At 44.7% G+C, this 9,863-nt stretch overlaps 1 protein-coding gene across 3 annotated transcripts in view; it reads right to left on the bottom strand.

Annotated features, from left to right (window-relative positions):
- LOC137435511 (mitogen-activated protein kinase kinase kinase kinase 5) overlaps positions 1-9,863 on the bottom strand; it is a 208,854-nt gene that overhangs the window by 2,003 nt on the left and 196,988 nt on the right. For 2 of the 3 annotated variants that reach the window (XM_068129365.2, XM_068129367.2), the window contains exons 31-32: positions 4,735-4,790; positions 863-2,277 (exon numbers count right to left, since the gene is read on the bottom strand). In XM_068129365.2, the coding sequence (XP_067985466.1) occupies positions 2,187-2,277; positions 4,735-4,790 (147 nt within the window). In that variant the 3' untranslated portion in view covers positions 863-2,186. Of the gene's footprint in view, positions 1-862; positions 2,278-4,734; positions 4,791-9,863 lie in introns of those variants that run through there. The other variant, XM_068129366.2, reaches the window with a different exon arrangement.

Raw genomic sequence — 9,863 nt, 5'->3', positions numbered from 1 at the left:
CTCGCTTTTATGATTGTTAAAAAAAAGGTGTAGCTATGACGTCACTATATCCTTCCTTTCTTTCAGGAATCATGGAATCTTTGAAATGTCTGTGCCGACTTATACTTATAGTAAAAACCGCTAATTATTTTCATTCATTTCTCGAATAAATGGCAGATATTCCGCATAGGCAATCCTTAGGTGTCTTGTGTTATATACGTCCAGTTTAATGACGTAAGACGTGCGTAAGACGTGTGAACGTCTTGGTTAAATTCCCGATGAGACTACAAAATGTCGGATCGGTGTTTCGCTCGTAGGACGTTGTATCACAAAATGGTCCGTCCATAGGATGGACGTTAAACTCGGTGTCCCGCCCACCAGCATTAGTTGGTGGACGTTTAAGATCCCTGGTTGTCTCTTATGAAGAGTAGGTGAATTACCACTGGCACCCTGAACAAATTACAAATTCCTTCCCAAAGCACCTGCAGGCGAATGGTAGACCTGACCAGCCAATTTGTGAAAGAGGTAAAAAACCGGTCTTCGGCCAACTCCACAAGGTGGGGTTTACTGGGGCTGTTAAGGATGTAGTAGCGCACCTGGTGTAGGTACACTCAAAACCCGACATTCCAGGGCAAGAGCGGATGTCAATAATAAGAAGAGCCTGACACAAGGGCCAAAATGAATCAGTTTTGAAAGATTTCTTTATCAAATGGCAATGTTGCAAAAAGTTATACACTTTGTGGGAAAAACGTTTTTTTCTACAAATAAACTTTGTGCAAGGAGTTTTACTGCCACACTCATCCCAAATAATCTCCAGGTGACACCTGTAAGTGTGACGACGTTTTATATACAACAACAACAACAAAAAAAAGTTGTTACAAAGTCACATTTTCTTAAAAGCTTTAATAGTTTCATTACGCAGGGAAAACTGCTAGCTGAGCCACAAATACTCGTTAAAACATATACGGTACTGCGACACACTCATAAATAGCACAGCTATTTAAGTTTACATTTACCAACAAAAAGTATATCATAGGTATTTGTTTTATAAAATACAGACCGAGTTCATTTGACAATTTTTGTACCGAGCTCCACGGTTTGTGGGTGCCATCAGTTTTGTATCTGGATCATCCCTCGTACAGGGCAACCCGATAAATCCCACAATGGATAGTGTCCTATGGCCACATGGGTATTCCATGACAATCTAGCTGGAAGCATCACACAGATGCTTTGTGCTATGGGTTGCAAATTCTCTGGATTATTTACCATTTTACTTTTGTGGGACAAGTCTGTAACATCTTCCACAAAGAGGATGGCCTACAATTGCACCAAGTACATGTAGATGAATGTGTCCACCCTTCCCTCTCAACTGCCTTCTGCCTCTGCTCTTACCTTTACCTGTGACCCCACCACCCCTGACTACTTTATGAGCTCATAACCCCCACCCCTCATGCCACTATCAAAATTTTCCCACCACCATCACCCTCACCGCACCACTCTTCGTGCTCACCCATCTAATGCAGGTCCAACCATTTCCATAAAGTCCACAAACATCAAAGGCCTACGTTTCAATCTCATAGATCTCTCCTCATGGGTTGCCGTCTCACTCTCAGATGTCTGTGTAACAGAAAGTATTCCTTCACAGGACAGCCTGGACTCACGTATCTCCCTGGTTATTTCTTGACCACTTTGACACACCTAATGCTCGTGCCAGTGGAAGAGTTGAAGCTCCTGATGTAGACTGCCTTATCTTTCCCATCATCCCTGCCCCACTCAGTGCCCTCCTTAAGCAGGATGTTTTCAAGCAGCAGGTTGCTTTGGAGGAGGCCCTCTCTCATGCTCTACTTAGAAGCCTGTGACCAATCTTTACCTTTTCTGATCCCTGTGGGTCAACATTCCCAGATGTGACCTTTTACTATAGTTAAATTTTTTTACCATGTGATATTTTTCTCAAGTCCTGCTTCTCCTCTCCTTTTGCCCTTCCCCTTATATATACTTCCAATAATATATTCCTTATTTTTGCCTCATTATTCCACTTTCAATTTTAACACAGGCAGTGGTACAAGAAGTTGTTAAACTTTTGCTGCCTACGTTTTGTCATCATTTGATTGTTCATCTTTTTAGACTCCAGATGTTTCCTCTAATATTGTAAATTAAAAAAGAATGTGACACAGCGGTTTGCCTTAGCATTCACGCACCAAAGGCTCTTATCCGAAGCTATTTTCATGTCCAGCCAGGATGTAGAGGTTGCTGTCAGCCGAAGGTTGCTCTGTTGGTCTGCTTTCCAGCACTACCACCCTGCAAAGGAAGCACGTACCATATATAATGAAACAGCAATAGGACAGACATTGTCTGTAATGCAAGCTTATTTGGGGATAGGTATATCAGAAAAATGAATACATTATGCATTAGAGCATTGTTATAATGAACATATATGTTCCATGTAGTGGTTGTTGTATCAACAATCTGTTACACCATTATCAGGTTGTATCCCTCTCTTCATATCCAATCCCACCCCACTTGTATCTGAAAATTACTTTCAAGATGGATGTGGTCCTCAAAGGGTTAACTACAGACCAAATGGCTTACTTCCGATTATCAGCGAGGTCATGGAATCCATCGTCGCAGTGGATATGAAATCCTTCCTTTTCTCCAACGGCCTCATCTCAGATCAGCAAATCGGATTCAGGCCAGGTAACTCTACCTTGGACATGCTGATCCTACTCTTCCAACAGTGAATGGAGGGCCTCAATGTCAGACAATAGATAAGGGCGATCTCTTTGGACATATCTCATGCTTTCAATACAGTCTGGCATCCCGCCTTGCTCTCCAAATTCTCTGACTATGGCATCCAAGGCCAACTCCGCACGTGGCTTACTGACTTTACTCTCATAGCAAACATGTGGCTCTCAATGGAATCCTTTCCTCTTTATTTCAAGGCTGGAACACCCCAAGGCAGTGTTCTGGGCCTCATCCAATTCCTAATCTTCATCAATGATCTTTCTAGAAAATCCCCTTTATTTATTTGCTGATGAATCCACCCTCTGTCGTGACATTCCTCATCCATCAGACAGGCAGGCTGCAGCCTCTTCCCTCTCTTCAGACCTTGACAAAATCACAAGATGGTCAAATACTTGGAACATGTCTTTCAATCATGATAAATGTCACACTCTCACTATCTCTCAAAAACGACCATCTGGCAAACCCTCCCATCTACTTTATTAACAATCCTCTTGAGGAACTTCAGTCATTCGAACTCCTGGGTCCCACTATCAGACATGGTCTTTCTTGGGAAAAGCACATTTCAAAGTTGGCCTCCTAAGCCAGCCACCAACTTCAATATCCTCCATCGTAAAAAGTCCTTCCTTGGCACACCTTAACTCCTATCCACCTACAAGGCCTTTATCCACAGCTTGATGGAATACTGCTCCTCCTCCAGGCTGGCTCCCCTGCCTCACATCTTGCTCAGCCTGACACCGTGGAAACCAGGGCCTTCAAAATTATTGGAATCTCCTGCGCTGAAGCCGAGTTCATGGGCCTATAACCTTCCCGTCACAGACAGGTCGGTGGTCTCTCTATCTTCCACCGCCTCCTTTCTGGTCATGCACCATCTGCTCGTTCTGTGCTTTGTCCTACACAAGTTGGTCCATGAGTAAGGTGTATGTGGTTCACCATTAAACCACTTTTTGTGAAACTCCCAAAATCCAGAATCACTGCTCAACTCCACTCATTTGTTCCTCTTTTTTTCCAACCTGTAGAACCAACTCCCACATTCTCTTCAATCTCATTCTCCTCTCCAGGCCTTCCAGACAGCTGTTCACCACCATCTCAAATCATTCCCCAGTCAAAACCCTGACCCTTCCTCCCCACTCCCGGGAGAAAAAAAGACGATTAACAATTGCTTTGATTGTCCATTTGGTTGAATAGGAATCCCTTTAGCAGCTAGGAAAATCTTTGGTACATCATCCCAAAATATGTGTGGACCTCTAAAAAACAACCTCAATGACATCGCTGAATCTCTCCTTGCAGCTCTCCAGTCCGAGAGGTGTCATTTCATTTTGCGCTTCCGATGAGGGAATCATTGATTTGCTCTCTGTTGGTATGGGAATTGGACCGGGATTAGAACCTGGAATCCTGGCATCATGAGGTGTGGCCAAATGGGCTGTGCACAATCGTGCATAAACACCAACAGATACTCCACCACCTATATTTAGGTATGAAAATATGTAATTTTGACTTTAGATCTGATCTCTGCATCACCTGATCATCAAAAGGAGGTGCATTTCTACATATTTACTGCTTTCTTAAAATAAAATAAAAACGCATGCAGCTACAAGATTGTTCAATCGATACTGTTAGAAGGATTTATTTGAATGTTTCCTTGAAGATCCTTAATCTATATAGAGATGCATTTGTGCTGGAAAATAAACCCAAGATGTCAACCTTTAGTATCAACAACATTTTGGAGTGGATGTCATCATGAATGTGACAGATGGGTCTTTACCTTGGCAATCCATTGGTGATGTGGACTAATACTCCCATGTCACCATTGGAATGTCTATCTCAGTTTCTCAAAATAACCCATATTTTTAGTGCTGTTGACTTAAGTTGAATTTGGATCCATGACGTCTGGAATAGCCAATCCACAACTCTGGAGCTGTAACCAAATCAGCTGATGATAGTGAAAGTGTTCAATCAGGAGAGAGGGACTCTTAATGAGGAATGATATGTGAGAAGCTGGTAAATGAAACATACCTGTCAGATCCAAGGAGGCGGAACACGTGGCTTGGATCAGTGATTTCCTGGGTCACCTGTGGCATGGAGAATTGCACGATCATCCTGGAAGTTCATCTTAATAGTCGATTCGTTTTGTTGTGCAGAAGATTATCACACATCACAACAACAACAACCAGAATCGGTAGCGTAATGGTTATAGCATCTGCTAAAAGTGTGGGAGATCAGTGATTTGAACCCTGGCCGAGTCACACCAAAGACTTCAAAAATGGTATGTGCTGCTTACTTTCTTGAAGTTCAGCATTTAAAAAGGACTGAGCTTGGACAAGCAACCATAGGTTGGAAACCATTGCACAGGCTTCATGGGCTTCCTGTGTTGAAGTTCCTTGTAAGGGGCTCATTTTTAAAAGCGTATTGTTCCCAATGCGGACTCAGGATTATATTCAGCATCAAATCCCAGTGAATCACGTTGGGTGTATCTTACTATAATTCACCAAATGTCTGTCCGTCCGTCTGTTCCCAGGTACTGCAAAAACGGCTGAACCGATCGCAACAAAATTTTGGGTAGGTAATCCTGGGACACCCTGGAGTAAAATAGGCTATGTTGTTTTTCAATTTTTTTTTCCAATTTTCCAGTTTTTCCAAACACGATGGAATAATATTTACCGATATGAACAGTGATGTGGCTTTTATTGAAATTCTACAAATACTGTTTAGATTTTGATGATTTGCGTGTGATATGATTTAACGGATGTTTATATAAATCGTTGAAAATTTTTAAAAAGCCTTCAATTTCTGATATTTTGCCTTTTCATTTGGGCCTCCCAATTGAAGCCCTGCCCGTAGGGTGGGTACCGTTGCTAGTTAATATAATTTACAACCAGATTTGCACAAAAAACTAGAACGGCACTCGAAAGAGCGCATACCTCTGCCAGTCTGAACAATTTATGTTTTCTGTCAAGTTTAGTCTTGGGGGATGAGTTGGTGTTTAGAAAACATAACCTCCATCCTCCTCCTGTGGAGGAGGTAATAATGTGCACAATTGGCAACACTCAACACCACCCGATGTGATTAAAGGGAACCATCTTGTGAGATTTTTTTTATTACATGATCATGTTACATGATCATATTTATTACATGATCATATTACATGATCATGGAGATCTTGGAGACGGTGGCAGGGGTTTTCGACGGTCCACACGGTCTCCACCTTTTTCAAAGTTAAGTCTGTTCACAATTGTATTTTGTCGAAACTGTATTTATCGTTCGGTGTGTGAACTTATAGTGTCCCCCTTGGAAGTTTCTTGGTGTTTATCTTTCATAAATTAATCGTTTGTTTGCCACGTCGCGAGCAAGGCCTTGCAGCCTCAGGCTTCCCCCGTCGAAGGTTGTTCCTTCCTTCACTGTTTTGCTAGCTTTTTTGATTTCCCCTTCTCCACCAAGCTTCACCAAACATCTACTATTTGTCTAACGTTGTAACCCCCACACCCCCCCCCCCAAAAACAAACAAAAAAACAAACAAAAATTTTTTTTTTCCCTTTCTCCTCGTGTGCTTTTGCCTCTGCCCACGTGCGCTGTCTCGCCCCGCCCCCATTTTCCCCTTGCCTTCCACCTTTTGCCCTGTTCAAGTGACTCGTGGTCGTCGCTCTAGGCTTCCTCTCCCCATTGGTATTTTTGTGAATATAAGATTGTTCTTCACAGTTCTGTTTAAATATGTTTCAACTATCCCCTTCAGTGTTTTATTCAGTGGTTTATTACAACACGCTGTTTTTCTTCTTATTTAAAAGGCTCCTTTCAATTTCCTCTTCAACTCATTCCATTTCAAAAAAATATTCAATCTCTTATGATTCCAAATCACTCCATGCTCTAAATTCTCATTCATTCCATCCCTCCTCCATCGTTCTTAAACGAATCGCTAACTTGAAAATCACAACAAACCCAATTTGTTATATATGTTCATCTTTCATTAATCATCCACTTTCTAAACTCCCCCCTTGCCCCTCCCCTTCAAATGTCCCCCCCAACCATCCCTCCCAAATTCTCCCTCCTCCCACCTCCTTCTCAAAGCTGCCTCCTCCCCACGTCCTCTCCCTCCTATGTCATACCTCATACCTCCACAACCTTCTACTTTCCTCTGCCCCCCCTCAAACAAACTCTCTGTGCCTCATTCCATCACCATCAAACCTTTCGTCCTCCTCATCCTTCCCTTTCTTGTAACTCTTCTGTAATCTCTGACACACTATCAACTGCTCTTCCTACATCCCCCTCTCACCCTTCATCTGACCCTACCCCTCCCCTCCCCTGTCCTGCACCCGATGCTCCCCCTCTCTCCTCACTAACGGTATGGACCTCAAACATCCGGGGCCTTCGCTCAAACCTGATTGATCTCTCCATTCAGGTTGCTTCTGAAAATCCAGACTTGATCTGCTTAACAGAAACTTTCCTCCTTCAAGATGTCTCTGATTCCTTAATATCTCTTCCTGGTTACTCCCTCCTCCGGTACGATAGACCTGATCCTCGTCTGGTGGTGGGGTGGCTATCTTTTTCAAAAACTCTCTTCCTCACTCTCCCTGCACTGCCCTCTCTCCACCCCACCCACAGGAGTACCTCTGGCTACGGCTTCCTCTCCGCTCCCACCTTTTGTTCATATGTGTTCTGTACTGTCCTCCAAACAGTGATGACTCCATTTACATTTCTCTGTCGGACAACATGGACCAACTTCTATCAACTCATCCAAACTCTCTCTTCCTCATATGTGGCGACTTCAACTGTCATCATGCCAGCTGGCTGGGTGTGGGTTCATCTCTCACCAGCCATGGCACCTCAGCAAAGGACTTCTGCGACTCATTGGGACTGACACAATCTGTCAATTTCCCGACCCGGATCTCAGTCAATGGTGTATCTTCTCTTCTGGACTTGGTTATGACTAACTTCCCTGCAAATGTCTGCTGCTCTTCTTCTGCTCCAATCGGTTCTTCTGATCATGTGCTTGTTAAAGTGGACATCTCACTGGCCATTCTCAGAGAGCCTCCTCAGCGCCGACGAGTCTGGCATTTCACTCAGGCCGACTGGCACGGTCTGCAAGCAGCCATCAATCAACTGGACTGGTCTCCCATCTCTAATGCCTCTGACATCAATTCTTCCTGGGAATTCTTCCAAAGCAAACTGCTCTCTCATGCACAGATTTATCCCATCTCGTCTTCAGTTGTCTTACCCTTCCTCCCGTCCATGGTACACTGAATCTTGTGGTGAGGCAGTTGCCCTGAAACAACTTGCCTTTGCGTCTTGGAAGGCAAATCCAACTGAAGGCAATCTCAGTTCCTTCCACCAAGCTCGAAACAAGTGTGTTTCTACCCTCAGGAGTGCCAGGAAGCACTATCTCTCCACACTCAAGGTTGAACTCTCAAAGCTGTCTCCTTCCTCCAAATCCTGGTGGCATCTGGTCAAATCCGTTTCTGGTGTTTGTTCCCCCTCCATCCCCTCCCTTACCTCAAATGGCTACACAGTTGACACCGCACGTGACAAAGCCGAATGCCTCAACTCTGTGTTTGCCTCAAAATCTTGTGTCCCAAACCCATCTCTCTCTGTTCCCACCTTTCCCAGTCGAACCCAACTGCTCCTGGACTCTGTGTCCTTCTCTCCTGACAAGGTGGAGAAGTTTCTGTCAAACCTCGACTCTGATTCTGCAACTGGACCAGACGGCATCAGCCCACGGGTCCTAAAATCCTGCTCTGCCGCTCTATCTCACCCTCTCTCTGTTCTTTTCACCCTCTCTTTTGCTCAAGGTCATCTGCCAGCATCTTGGAAATCAGCCAACATTACCGCTTTACACAAAAAGGTGCAAAAACAGATCCTTGCAACTACAGACCAATCAGCCTGCTCCCAATTATCAGCAAAGTCATGGAATCCATCATTGCTTCAGATATCAAATCCTTCCTCTTCTCCAATGGCTTGATCTCTGATCATCAATTTGGATTCAGACCAGGTCATTCTACTCTGGACATGTTGCTTCTGCTGTCTCAACAATGGATGGAGGTCCTCAATGCCAAACAGGAAATCAGAGCTGTCTCACTTGACATATCACGTGCCTTCGATACGGTCTGGCACCCAGCTCTGCTCACCAAACTCACCTCCTATGGTATTCAGGGAAATCTCCACTTATGGCTTGCGGATTTCCTCTCTGGTCGTAGGCAACGTGTGGCCCTGAATGGATTTCTCTCATCTTCCCTTCCTGTTCTGGCTGGAGTTCCCCAAGGTAGTGTTCTGGGCCCTGTGCTATTTCTGGTCTTCATCAATGACCTCTCCGACTCTCTGGAAAATCCTCTCTATCTCTTTGCTGATGACTCCACTATCTGCCGCTCCATTCCTCAGATCGGCAGTCTGCAGCCTCCTCACTCTCTGCAGACCTGGACAAAATCACAGACTGGTCAAACAAGTGGAACATGTCTTTCAATCCTGACAAATCTCACACTCTTACAATGTCTCTCCGAAAGGACCGACTGGACAACCCTCCCATCTACTTTCTCAACAATCCTCTCCAAGAAGTTCTGTCGCTCAAGCTTTTGGGTCTAACTATCTGCCATGATCTTTCTTGGGAAAACCACATTTCCAAGCTGGCCTCCAAAGCCAGTCGCCGACTGGGCATCCTCCGTCGTGCGAAGTCCTTCCTTGGCACACCTGAGCTCCTCACCACATACAAGGCTTTCATCCGCAGCTCAATGGAATACTGTTCCCCCCTCTGGGCTGGTGCTCCTGCCTCACACCTTGCTCGGCTTCACGCTGTTGAGGCCAAAGCTTTCAGAATCATTGGAATCTCCTGCGATGTAGTCAACTCCGAGGGCCTTTCACTCACTCACCGCAGGCAGGTTGGTGGTCTTTCTATCTTCTACCGACTCCTCTCCGGCCTTGCTCCCCCAGCTCTCTCTCTGTGCTCTGTCCCCCCAATATTCCTTCAGGTCGCACAAGATCTGCCTGCAACCCTCTTATGGTTAAACTGCCAAAGTCTAGGCTCTCTGCTCACATTCACTCTTTCATTCCCCTTTTCTCCCACCTCTGGAACAAACTCCCCCACTCCCTTCAATCCCACTCCTCCCTCCAGGTCTTTAAAACAGCTGTTCACCACCATCTCTTATCTTTCCCCATCGAAAACC

Source organism: Myxine glutinosa, chromosome 9 (genome assembly GCF_964187855.1).
Source record: "Myxine glutinosa chromosome 9, kmMyxGlut1.1, whole genome shotgun sequence".
Classification (NCBI taxonomy): Eukaryota; Metazoa; Chordata; class Myxini; order Myxiniformes; family Myxinidae; genus Myxine; species Myxine glutinosa.
The sequence above is the reverse complement of the archived record's forward strand: the minus strand, read 5'-3'. Positions and strand labels throughout refer to the sequence as shown.